A 12,970-nucleotide genomic window follows, 5' to 3' on the forward strand; every position below is an offset into this window, starting at 1 on the left:
CTCTCAGAGCTGCGCCCGCGGAGCCCAGCACGGACACAGAGCAGGTGTTCAATAATTATTTATTGGGGAAAAAAAAGACTGAACCCCAGACCCCAGCTTAAAGCATCCCCACCCCCCCCCCACACACACCAGACTCTCGGAACCCACGCAGACTGCAACACCAGATGTGCTTAGCCACAGAGGTGACGCCCCTGGGTCCCCTCGGCCTCTGCCGCCCAAGCCCCCGGGGAGAGCAGAAGTCATCTAGTAGAAATCCTCCGGCTCGGAGTCCGGCTCTGCGCCGTGCTGGTTCTGAATCTGACTTTGCTTCCTGTACAGACAGGCCACCTGAGGCGAGAGCGGGGTGGGGGCGGCTCAGAAGGCCTGGGGCTAACCACCCCCCCCCCACCGCCCCCTGGAGCCCGCCCTCCCGCTCCCGGGCCGCACCTGCGCACTGGTGGTGGCCTGCTCCGGCTTCTTGTCCTCCCGGACGCGCAGAAACCGCGGGAAGCGCAGGGAGATGCCCTTCTCGCTGTCCACCTGGCGGAGACGACAGTGCAGGTGGGGCCCTACGCGGGTCCAGCCCGCAGTCCGCGACTCCCCACCCAAAGTCTCCTCCTTAACCCTCCTCCTGCACCTCTGGCCTCAGGTTCCTGACCAGAACAATGCAGCTGAGCAGAGGGCCGTCGTACAAATTAAATGAGGTAATCGCGTGCTGGGGACCGGTGACTGGTGGCTGAGTGCTGGAACGCCCGCTGCCGCGGCTGCTCTTACGCCGCTGCCATTGCTATCAGCGCCCGGAGGCCGAACAGCACAGGGTCCGCGTGTGGATTCTAGAACCAGACTGTGGGATTCAAACCCCAGCTCCCAACTCTCAAGAGCCACATCAGCCCGGGGCTAGTTCCACCCCCGGGGCTCTATGTCCCCATCTGTAAAACGGGGACGCTCAGTGTTTTTGTGACAATGACATAAGTGTGAACGAGTGACATGTCTGCTTAACATAAACGCTTGGTCAACACTGCTCCCTTCACCCTTGTGTCCAGGGGACCCCGACTTCCTGATGTGGAGCACAAGTGAGGAATTTCAAGAAGGAAATCAGATTTAAAAAAATATGAGTTCTGCCTTGGCGTGGGAGTCTGCTGCTAATCAGAACAGCACATGCTAGATTTTTGAAGGATCGGAAAAATCTCAGAGGAAGTGCATTTTTAATTGAAGATTTCCCGTTCTTTGGAAGTGAGAGCTAAGAGCTGCCCCAGTGCTGGTCGCGGGGTAGTGGTTCCCCGGACCCTGATCCGCTAGCTGGTGTTGAGGACTGAACCACTAGGGAGAGAAACTGGCCGAGGAATTTTAAAACTTGGTAGCGTGAACATTAACTACAGGTGACAAAGAAATGCGGTAGTTGACATAAATGCTCAGCAGGAAGTGTCTGAAGTTTTCACTTCAAAGAACTGGTTTCAAAAATTACTTACAAGCTGAATGTGAGGTTATAATGTGTAGGAAACCAACTTCACTGTTTTCTTTCTACTTCCGGGGAACTTTTCTTTTTTTCAATGAGAATGTGACCCTATAATCTGAAACCCCCAAAAAACGCAAGCTCGAGTTTTCCTAGTCATCACCCAGGAAGTGCAGACGTGTGCTCCAAGATCCCCTCCTCACCGTCCCCACCCCATAGTCCCCTCATTACTCACCAGGCCCCGGGCAGCGGGGTAGATGGGGGAGAGGGAGAGGTCGGCGCACTTGACCTCCCACACGGCGCTGGGGTCCAGCCAGTGGTCGGGGGTCACGGCGCCGTCTGCCCGGACATAGGGGCGTGGGGCGGGCAGCACCAGGGCCTGCGGTCAGTGCGGGAATGAGGAAGAGAGAGTCTCAGATCTCAAAGTCAAGGCTGAGCGCTGGAGGGTTGGGGAGTGAGGAAGACGGGGAAAGGGGAGGGACCCTTCCAAGTACAAAGTGGTGGTGAGGGAAACAGGAGGAGGGGGGTAAAAAGGCAGAGATGCCTGAAGCTGAGACAAGAAACTAGACAGAGCGAGTTACAGCTGACAGTGCACCCCCAAATGCCTGGGGCCAGGACAGCAGACACTCCCAGGTACTAGGGGACCACTGGCCTCCTGAGGACGAACTCAGGGAACCAGCCCCAGCGCCCTGCCCAGAGCCTGGCCCCTGTGCGGCCGCGGCGCGGAGCCCGGGCAGATGAGGCTCCCTGACCGGCGCTCTGGCCGGCAGCTGAGACCTGACCCTAGACGTCCCGGACTCCAAAGGCCCCTCCACTGCCCGCTGCCCCTTGTCAGGACCCGGCCCACGCCCTGAGGCTCGGTGGAGGGTGGGAGCCCCGTGCCCGCGGAGGGAGGGCTGTGAGAGGTGGCGAGGTCTCCGTCGCGGCCGCCGCCGCCCACCTGGAGGCTCTGGTGATGCTCTTCCAGCTCTTCGTCACTGAAGCCAGTCCCCAGCTGCAAGGAGGACAGGTGGATCAGCCGTGCAGTGCTTCCTCCCTGCTCCTGCCCGAGGAGCCCCACCCAGCTCCGGCCTAACTGGTACCCACAGAAACCCCAGAGGAAGGGCCGGGGGCGCCGGGCATCCAACCAGTCCCTCACCGACCCCGGATGGGAAGCGACTCTCCCAGCTGCCCGCCCTGCTCCTTCTGCTCCGTTGTCTCCCGGGCCCAGGAACTCGCCCCTCGGGCCGCCCACATCCCACCTGCCCCGTGACTCTATTACCTCCAATCTTAACACTGTCAAGGGCTTTCCTCCGCCTACCAAAGAGTAAAAGCTTTATAAAAAATACTGTTCTGTGCCCCACAAACTTGTGGCAAGATGGACACCTTCAAACAAGCCATACGAAATTTCAACCAGAAGCCCTGTTTGTATTCAGAATCCTAAAAACTTTTCTCACCTTTGTCCTGGCAACAGGTCTTTAAAAAATCTACTCTAAATAATGTAAAATGGTGACAGATTGGTGCCCAAAGATATCTGAATTGTAAAATCACTTCTATCACAGATTACACGGGTTGATGTATGTACAGTGCTGACTTATTTGTACGAAAAAAGCTGGCAACAACTTAACTATCGCCAGGGAGCCGGTTCAGGACACTGGGGCACGTCTACTTGGAAACTTTCATGTGAGCATCAAGTCACATTTATAAAAGCCCTGAATGGCAAGTGAAAACACTAACATTTCTTACCACGATACTACTTAAATACATTTGATAGCATTTAAAGTATTTATAGGGCAAAAAAAGCAGAAGATTACTCATCTAGAAAGATCACAACTTGGTAAAAATACAAAGAAAACATCCCCTCAAATGTTACTAGCAGTTGCCTCTGGGCAGTGGAATTATGGGTGACTGTTTTTTTCTGTTTCTTTAGCAAAAGCCCCAAATTTGTTCAATCAGTGATGTGGGAAGCTTAAAGCAGAAACAAAACCACTCCGTTTTCCAGGCTCCCTCGCAGATGCGGTGGGCCACTGAGCAAAGTTCTAACTAAGGCGATTTAAGAAAAAGTTGCTCTCTGGCTGAGGCTGCCCCAAGTGGTCCTTGGCCTCTCCTGCCCATGGGCCTTCCTTCCTCCTTCCTGCTGTTTGGAGCATGCCTGGCCATGATGGCTGGAGCCCTTGCAGCCACATTGTGAAGAGAAGGCCAGAAGCTCATGACAAAACCCGTTCTGGGGAAAGAGGAGCCTGGGTCCATAATGACCCTGGAGTGCTGCCTGCCCTCCTCTGGAATTCTATTTCCATGAGAGAAAAAGAAATCCTTCTCTCATTGAAGCTACCATTTTCTGCCTCTGCAGCACTCAACTCCTAACTGACTTAGCTTTCTTACACTTTTTAGAGTGACCCAATTCTCCTACATTGAAGTAGGAGTTACTCATAAAATCAGAAAAAGCACATGAGAACTAGAAGTAATCCTTGGCAGGGAAGACCTGCGAGCCTCTCGGTCCGGGCCCTCCCCAGGTTGGGCGAGTCTCCCTCTCGCCTGCCCTGCAGTCAGCCAGCCCCTGGCCCCGGCACCTTGCATATGGCCTGCAGCTCCTCGCTCTCCTCGTCGTAGGAGGCCAGCAAGAAGCCCCCGTACCGGCCGGCCCGCTTCCCCCGGCCCAGGTAGGCGCCGATCACCACGAGGTCCAGGGTGTCGCCCACGCCGTCAAGGTAGTCCTTCTTCAGCTGGGAGGAGGGAAGGCGGGAGATGAGGGTGGGGGTGCGGCTGCGTGGCCCCCACTGCTGGAGGGGAAGCGGCGGAGGGAGGAAGGGCTGGGAGAGAAGGCTGAGGACAGTCCCTAGGAGGACACTGGACAGGGAATGGGCTCTTGGCTGAAAGAGCCAATGAGAAAGAGGCGACTAGAATGGGGAGGCGGGGCGGGGCGGAGGGGACAGGTGAGACGTGGAGACCTCGGGGTCACCCGGACCCCCCTTTCCTTTGGCGTGGAGGGACGCTCCACTCCCTCCTTCACGTGGAGGACATCTGTCCCTGTGACTGTGCTGACTGTGTGCCCGGCAGGAGCGCAGCCCCGGGGGTACAACAGTGACTATCTTCTAAGATAGGAAAGGTTCGGACCCGCACGGCTGCTTACAGTCTAGTTGGGGAGGCAGACTATAAACAACTAAAAGCAGCAAGGTAATCCAGTCAGCAGGTCTGGCCCGGCCGGCTCCCAGCTCTCTCCTGCTCAGGTCTGCTGGCCCCCTCCTCACCGCCCCCTCTCTGCTCAGGCCTCCATCACCTCTTACCTCCTGCCCGCCTGCTCCCACCCTGCCCAGCAGCCCACCCCCGGCCACCATCCACAGAGTCACCACCACTGGACCTGTGCAAAATGACAACCAGACCACGCGACTTCTGCCTTAAAAAACCAACCCCCCTACCCCGGCTTCCTGAAACCCTTAGAAGAAAACTCAGTTTTATTTTACTATAGCCTCCACCACGCTGTGTGATCTGTGACCCGCTCTCTGCCCTGAACTCACCTCACACCTCCACTGTCCTCAACCTCTGCACACGCTGAGCTTGTTTCTACCTCAGGACCTTTGCACTTGCCACCTCCTCTGCCTGATCTTCATGTGACAGACCACTTCCTGTCATCCCTGTCTTGACCCAGACATCGCCTCTGGAGAGGCTTTTCCCAAGTGCCCACAGTGCTGTGGACCCTTGCTGGCCCCGAGTGGACGTGCTTTCTTCATGGAGCTCATTACTCTGTGACTTTATTCCATTCGTGTCCTGACTTGGAAGGCCTCACCTGACATGGAAGGCAAGTTCCGAGGGAACAGAAAGTTCCTCGGGCTCCCTCATCCCGGCACCTGGGGCACCTAGCTGGGGCTTCTCCACCAGTCCTTGGGGAATTTGTGCCAGAGGGAAGAGGAGCTGGGGCTGGCTGCACTAGGGAGCGGGAGGGATCGAGACAAGGGCTCCTGAGCTACAACTGGGTGAGGTGCAGAGCCCAGGCAACGACTGCCCGGCAGGGACAGGCCTCCAGGACCCGAGCTGAGCAGGAAGGCGGGGCTAGTGGGGGAGGCACCTTGAGCCAGTTGTGCGATCTCTTGGCGATCTCGTAGGTGGCATCGGTGTCCAGGGTCTTCACCATCAGCCCCTCGCATGAGTCTGAGGGAGACATGAGAGGCCTGTGGAGGGCCGGCTACCCCCACCCCCCAACACAGTCAGGAGTCTGGTCTGATTGGCTAGGGTGGGGCGGGGGTCAGTGCAGATGGCACAGAGGGTAGGACCTTAGCAGAGAAAAGAGCAGGGCCCTCACCTTTCACCGACTGCTCCAGGAACTCAGCGATCTGCTCCGTGTCCTTGGTGTCCAGGGAGGTGGCGAAGACAAACTCGCCCTCCGTCTCCACGAAGTTCTCCCGGAGCAGCTGGCGGCGTCGGGAGAGGGGCTCACGTACCAGGGACTGTGGGGCAGGGCAAGAGGATGGGATGTCACCATGGAAACAAAGAGAAGGAGCCCCAATCCCGGGAGGAGCCGGAAGCGGACGGGTCACAAGTCACGCAGCTTATGGAAATGAGTGTGAAGAGGGGCCTTGTTTTATATTTCCTTGAATTCTTTCACATCTGCCTTAATAGGGGCCGGACTCTCATCTCCGTGTCTGCCATCAGACACTGCAGTACACTGTTTCGGGTGCAGTCGGAGAGAAAATCCACCTCACACAGACGTGGAGGAGTCGGAAAAGGGAGGGCCTCAGGGACCGCGCTTTGAGAACCTCTGCCCGAGTGTGGCCTCGCAGCTAAGTGACACGGCAGAGTCGGACACAAAACTCAGACCTCTGACTCCCAAGCGCTCACCCCCTGCCCGCCCTGTCATCGCCCAGCTGCCCGAGCTCTGATGCTGGAACTCACCTCTCCATTGAGGTAGATGAGGTCGAAGGCGTACAAACACACCTGCACCTGGATCTCCGCTGCGTCCACCTCCTGGGTCAGGGCAGATGGAGACCAGGAGTGGGGGAAGGTGAGACAGGCCTGGCTGGGTCTCCTCCCATCATGCCTGAGGCAGACACCCCTGTCCCCGACCACTTGTCCCTTCTCCCCAGCTGACAGGCTGCACACTGGTGAGGAGGCAACGCTGCCAGCCACAGGCACCGAACTGTGATGGCTCTCAGCTAATCCCGACCACCTCATTCCCCTTTGCTAGAAAATTGCTCTCTCAGCCACCCTTGCAGCTAATGGGGGTGAAATGACAGTTTTGGCCAGTGAGAGGAAAGAAGTTTGCTGGGGTGCGGGTTGTGGGGGCTCCTGGAACAGATCTTCTTTCATAATAAAATGATGTAGAAAAGGAGTCCTTTCTCCCTTCCTACTTGACATGCTGGGAGGAGACCATGATGGCTGGAGCTGTGGCAGCCATACTGTAAAAGGCTGAGAGGACTGCATCCCAACTGACACTCTCTCTAGGATTGGGTAGGAATGGGCAGAAGATAAGGGAGTAGGGGACCACGGCAGGTAGCAGACTGGGGCAGAGGCTACCTTGCGTTTGCGGGTGGTGAGCACTTGGAATGGCTGGATCTGCTTCTTTTCCTGGTCCCAAGCCACGGCTTCAGTGTCCAGAATGAAGGATGTGACTGATGGGAGTTTAATCTGAAAGGTGAAGAGGGAGACCCAGGGCTGGTGAGAGGTGGACGAGATCAAAAGACACAGGGAAACAAATACCCTTTGTTCTACAGCTCTGAAGGTCCACTGACATCTGATGTCAGAGGGACATATATGAACACAGACTCCTTTTCTCATTCCCCACTGAGAGATGAAAAACACTAAGTTTTTTTGAGGACTTACTATTTGGTCCCCCAAGCTGGAAACCCAGAAGCCTCTGTCATCTTCCCCTTCCTCCCACTTCACATTCAGTTCCCCAGTGAGCTTGTCAGTTTCTCCTCCAAAATCTCTAAGCCATCCACTTTTCACCAGCTTACTGGGCCCAGTCCAGCCTAAGCGACAGCATCCTACTGGTCTCCCGGCTCCTGCACTGGCCCTGTTTAATCCACTCTCATCACAGCAGCCTGAGTGCTTTTGGCAAAACCCAAATCTGTTTATTTCTACATCACACAGCTCCCCAAGGCTATGGCAGCTCTCCGTGGTCAGCCCCTGGCCCTCCCTCACCTCACCTGGCCCCTTGGAATCACTCTCTGCACCCCAACACACTAGTGTCTCTATTTCAATAGGCTGTGCCCCCCTTCAACCACAGGACCTTTACACATGCCATTTACTCTAGCATGCCTGTCCCTTTCCCTCACCTCCACTGTGAAGACTTCCTTTCCCTCAAAGGAACACTGCTGTCCAGCTCCAGTGGCACCATTCATACTGCCTCCTGGGGCTACGCAAGGTGACCACCCTGCTTTCCTGACATCAAGCCTCAGTTGAGCTTGATTCTTGTAAAGGCTCATAGAACGCTGGATGTTTTTTTTAGAGCCCAATCTCCACATATACTTAGAAAGGCAACAGCAGGACTCCAATGAGACCTGCCTGTCCCGCTGTCTCGGTTAAACCCCCAGCCTCCAGCACAGGGCTCAGCACAGAGCAGATGTCCAATGAACACTTGGTGAATGAATGAGTGAAAGAAGCCAGATACTAAAGAGCCTGTACTGTGTGATGCCACCCACAGGAAGCTCTAGCACAGGAAAACTAACCTGTCCCAATGACAAAGCGGATCCGTGGTCGCTGCCTCTGGGAGATGAGGGTGGGGGTGGGGAGAGGGGGTGCCTGGCAAGGGGCACGAGGAAACATTTCGGAGCAAGGGAAATACTGAAATGTTTTCTATGTTGATGACATGGGTGTATGAACCTGTGAAAACTCAACACTTAAAGTCAGAGCCATTTATGGAAGCTACGTCTTAATAAAAGGGATTTAAAACAGGAGCCCCACTAACGCCTGTGCTGTGCGGTACCCTTGTCCTTGCTGCTCAAGGAAAGAGCTGGTTTCTCATTCAGTTAGGGGTAGGCGAGGAGAACTGCTCTTTGGCTGAGGACTCCTGAAACAGGCCTGAGACCCCCCTCAGTAGCAGAGACGCCCCCAGCTCCAGGGCTCCTTGAAGCCCGGCCCTACTTAGGCTGTGGGGCTGATCTGCAGGCTGACCCCTCCGCCCTCGTCCCAGACCTTCTCCCTGTCAGAGTGAGGCTCTCCCGGCATCTGCTGCACCGGGGTGGCCGTGGCACCCAGTGCTGGACAGGGACCCCAAGCTGGAGTTGGCCAGGGGCGGTGAGAGGTATATAGAAAAGCGTTAACTTTCCTTGCGGGAGGGAAAAGAAGCCGGAACCCCTTTGCTGGCTGTCTGTTAGGAAGCGTGGCAGCCACTTGGAGACTATAGGGGACAAGCACGAGGATGAAAAGGCAGCCAGCCAAGGACAGCAGGGGACGGAGAACCAAGCTGGGTTTGGGGGAACATCAGCCTCAGCAGAGCCAGCCTCGGGCCACCTGCCTCCAGATTTCTTTGAGGAAGAAGAACACCTGCAGGTGTTCTGTCATCTGCAGCCAAACGCACTCCGCCCTCCTCCCAGTGAGCGCCTGGCTGCGCCGAGCTGGCCCGGCCCAGCCTCAGTTCTCTGCAGCCCCACCCAAGTCAAAGCCACGGCAGACACCCACCTTTGGGACGCGGCTGATGACGTCGGGGTACCTTCCTGTGTTGTCCTCCTGATTCCTGCTGAAGATCCTCACCTCCCCACCTTCCAGAAGGTGGATCTGTGGCAGCGGGGGAGGAGAGAGGAGCTCAGAGCCCAGTCTGTCCCTGAGGTCCCCTCTTTTCTCTTCTTGACCCCCCTTTTCACTGGCAGAAGGTTCCAAGAGTTCTGGAGGAAGGACTGGGGCAGAGACCTGAGTGAATTATCCCCTCGGTTCAAACAACATCTCCCACCTGTTTCCGGAAGCCCCTGCCCCCTCTTCCTCATCTCTGACCTGCCCTTCTCCCCCTGCAAGCACGGCTGCTCTGCTGTGAGTGTGTATTTTGATTTGTCTCAATGTTGTTATGCTGTAAATATCATTTTGGTTTCTATGATTTTAATTTATTTGTTTTAATACATTTGGTCACAGTCTTTGAGCATCTATATGCCATCCTACATGTATATACATACATACACATGTATTAATTTTTTTAACAAGGTCCTGGGGATTGAACGCAGAAGCTGGTATGTGCTGAGCACGTGCTCTACCACTGATTACCCTTCCCTCTACTTACACATAATGATCACGAGAGACAGTTGTGTGTGTACAATGTAGACACGTGACTTCAAATATGCATATATTTTAATTCGTTGTCACCACTGTAAATCATTTGGTTTATTTTTTTTCAGGGCTATTTCAAAGATCCATCTATGATGCCGTGTCTCTCAAATCCACTACGTGTTACTGCCTCAAAGCACCACAGTGGGGCGCCCACCACTAGGCGATGAACACAGAGGTGCCCACTCACCCTCCCAGCCAGGACAGAAGAGCCACCAGAAGCACCCAACTGGATCAGACCAGACATGTCTCCCGCACTGAGGGTCACACCAGCACCAGTTATCATGAACACACCCACCAACAGGACACCAGTGCAACCCATATTTCTTGAGCGCCCGCTGCTGTGGGTCAGGATTTGGACGATGTTATCAAGAAAAATCAATTTTCAGAGAAGCCAGTCAGGCCGCTATGACCACACCACTGCAAGGAGGTGGGAACTAAAGCCTCAAGAGATGGGCAAGGTCAGACGGGCAGTCAGAGCAGAGGCTGGCCTTGAGCTGGGATCTGAGGGACCCCCTCCCCTGCTCCAGGGTGCTTCCCTTTCTGCTGAAGGGACACGTCCCCCGCCTTACCTGAGCCCTCTGTCCATCGTATTTGTACTCGCAGGTGAAAGCTGCCTCCTCGAAGCGTTTCAGGACCTCGCCGACGCCCCGGGTGGGGTGGGCCAACATTGGTTTCAGGGGGATCCCTGGGAGGGGAGGAGAGAGTGGGTTCCGTTATATGGGGGCAGAGTTGCGGGGGGGGTGAAGACTGCTAATTACACACAGGAGTGACACGTGCAACGCTTGGGTCATGTCATCACAAGGAACCTGGCCACCCCCTTTTCCCTCTTCTCAAAAACTAGAACAGAAACACTGGCTGTCTCTGACCACGCACATCAGGGTGACAACCTCGGGGGGATGAAATGGTGAGGCAGATGGAAGTTGGGTGGGTGATGCCTGGGCCCGAGCACATACCCTCCCAGGCTGCCTGCCTCCCTCTGGACTCTAAGGGACAAAAGAAAGACATTGTGTCTGGCCTGACCCACTGCCTTCTGGGGCGTCTTTGTCCTGGCAGCTCTAACATGGAAGGGGAAACTCCGAGGAGAAAAAGAACGGCTTTCAGTCTGGGAACAGGACTCGATTTGGGAGGAGAGGACTCTCCGGCTTCTCAGAGGGGTGTTCTTTGAGCAGGAGGAGCCTGGAGGCGGGCTGGCCCCCAGCGAGGCTGTGGTCAGGCTCCGGAGGGGCCCGAGGGGGCGCGTACCTGGGCTCAGCCTGCAGTGCTCCGGCAGCTGCTCCAGGCCATGTGCCAGCAGCACAGGGACGATCCGGTCCAGATCTGGCACCTCGCTGGGGTGGGAGCAAGAATAAGGAGGGAGGGGTCTTTCTGGAACTCTGCTCCCTGGCTGCAAGATCCACTTCTGCCTGTCACCTCGTCCTGGGGCCTGCTGCCTATCTCCCACTCCCTCTGTCACCCTGTCTCTGTCACCGTCCTCCCTCAGTGTCACTACACATCACTCTGGCTCCGTCTCCCTCGATCTGGGCCTGCCATCACCCGCCACCTGTCATCATGAGACCAGTGATTCCCCATCTGGACTACACGTCAGAACCACTCAAGGACGTGACAGAAAAAGTGTTTCTTCAAGGCCAGCCTCCACCTCCAGAGATCCTGGTTTCACTGGTCTGGGGCAGGCCTGAGAGCGCTAGTCTGTCGGTCCCCACGCAGGGGTAGAGTTAAGGCCGCCCTGGCCCCAGGGGCTCCGTGGGGCTGTTCCCCTTGGCCTTGTGTGCCCAGCACAGTGGGTGCAGCCTGGAGAGGTGCCCCATGGGCCTTTGTGGAGCTGCTCATCAGCCCTCCTGCCTCCGACAGTCTCTCTGGGCAGTCACCGTCCCGCTGTCACAGGCCCTGGGCTCTCTCCGGAGCCCTCCCTGTCACTCCACAAATGCCCTCTCTGTGATTCTCACGACCTCTCACTGTGTGGTCGGTCACCAGCCTTTCTGGGTCCCATGGCCTTTCCACACATGCAGTCCTGTCTGGAACCTGGAAACCTCCTGATGCTGTCTGCTCTCCTCCGCTGCCAGCACCTCTGCCTCTCCCTGTCCCTGTGTCACCATCCCTTCACTGCTCCACTTCCCCGTGTGCAGCACCCATCTTGTCTGGATCCCCACCCCGTGCTCTCTTACCAGCCCAACACTGGTCAAGAATGCTTGCGGCCCCTCCCACATCACCCCTGACCCCTCGATCCCCACCCACCACCCCCGTGGCTCTGCCCACGCTCGGGTCTCACCAGAACGTCTGTTTCAGGATCATGCCTTGCTCCTCCAGCCACGTCTTTCTGGCCTCTGCTGTCTTGCCCTTCCCAGCATCCACCACGGCCGGGGGGAATTCTAAGACAAGGCCCAAAGGAAGAGGCTTTGGGACGGGCCCAGCTCCCCCAGGGTCCACAGTAGGTAGTGGCTGCCATGGACAAGTTCCTCAGGGCAGAGGAGCCTGGAGTGGCAGCGGGAGGTGGGAACCACTTTGGGGACCGGCCACAGGGGCTCACCTTGGCCAGGGGGTGTGAGGCTCACGGCCTGGGCGAGGGCGGCCAGCACTGACTGCTCTGCCAGTCCGAGGCGCAGGCGTCCACTCAGGGCTCTGGGGAGATAGCAGGCGACGGGGAGCGGGCTGGTCGGCCCTGGACCCTCGTGCCCTCCACCCCTTGCTCCTGCCTCCCCCAGTCTCCCCCATCTCGACCCTCCCCTCAAAACTAGAACAACTTTCAGATCCTGAAGGGATCTGAGATCACACAGCACCACTGAACAGGGGAAACTAAGGCTGGTCAGTAACAGCGATGACCACCGGCAGGGCCTGTGGGCAGAACTGGGGGCCTTACCAGCATCTCCACCTCTCCCCTCAGCTGCCCTGAGAAAGCAGTGCAGCTCGGGGAAGGTGAGGCAGGGCAGAGCCGAGCCTGGAACTGGAACATGGCCTGTCCCAGGGGTGCCTGAGCGTGATGGTCCAGAACCTGTCCAGTGACTGTGGGCAGGAGGGGTAACCTCCCTGTGCCTCTCTCACTGTCATGGCAACCACTTGGCTCCGTGCTTGCTGCCCCTACTCGGGCCAAGGCAGACATCACTAATCCATCTCGGCTCTCTTCACCCGTGAGCCCCAGACCCTTTCCCGGACTGCACTACTGAGGAAGGGAGCTGATCCATGAAAGGAAACCTATGTTCCCATCCCGCCCCCTCGGGGCCTGGGCTTCTCGCCCCCGCTGTTCTCATCAACGGTGGTCAGGGCACTGGCGGTGATCCGGCTGCCAGTCCCTCCCTGCCTTCAGCTCTCCTCACC

General features: G+C 56.9%; 1 protein-coding gene across 7 annotated transcripts in view; it reads right to left on the minus strand.

Annotated features, from left to right (window-relative positions):
- Nucleotides 1–118: 118 nt before the first annotated feature.
- Nucleotides 119–12,970, minus strand: part of LIG1 (DNA ligase 1) — a 37,066-nt gene continuing 24,214 nt past the window's right edge. For 4 of the 7 annotated variants that reach the window (XM_064489466.1, XM_064489465.1, XM_064489467.1 and 1 more), the window contains 14 exons: nt 12,186–12,277; nt 11,928–12,027; nt 10,904–10,989; nt 10,231–10,346; nt 9,026–9,121; nt 6,920–7,030; nt 6,299–6,370; nt 5,709–5,853; nt 5,475–5,557; nt 3,982–4,134; nt 2,373–2,426; nt 1,668–1,811; nt 427–548; nt 119–327 (listed from right to left, as the gene is read on the minus strand). In XM_064489466.1, the coding sequence (XP_064345536.1) occupies nt 240–327; nt 427–548; nt 1,668–1,811; nt 2,373–2,426; nt 3,982–4,134; nt 5,475–5,557; nt 5,709–5,853; nt 6,299–6,370; nt 6,920–7,030; nt 9,026–9,121; nt 10,231–10,346; nt 10,904–10,989; nt 11,928–12,027; nt 12,186–12,277 (1,462 nt within the window). In that variant the 3' untranslated portion in view covers nt 119–239. Of the gene's footprint in view, nt 328–426; nt 813–1,667; nt 1,812–2,372; nt 2,427–3,981; nt 4,135–5,474; nt 5,558–5,708; nt 5,854–6,298; nt 6,371–6,919; nt 7,031–9,025; nt 9,122–10,230; nt 10,347–10,903; nt 10,990–11,927; nt 12,028–12,185; nt 12,278–12,970 lie in introns of those variants that run through there. The other 3 variants (XM_031458993.2, XM_031458992.2, XM_031458995.2) reach the window with 2 other exon arrangements.

This window comes from Camelus dromedarius, chromosome 9 (genome assembly GCF_036321535.1).
Source record: "Camelus dromedarius isolate mCamDro1 chromosome 9, mCamDro1.pat, whole genome shotgun sequence".
NCBI lineage: Eukaryota > Metazoa > Chordata > Mammalia > Artiodactyla > Camelidae > Camelus > Camelus dromedarius.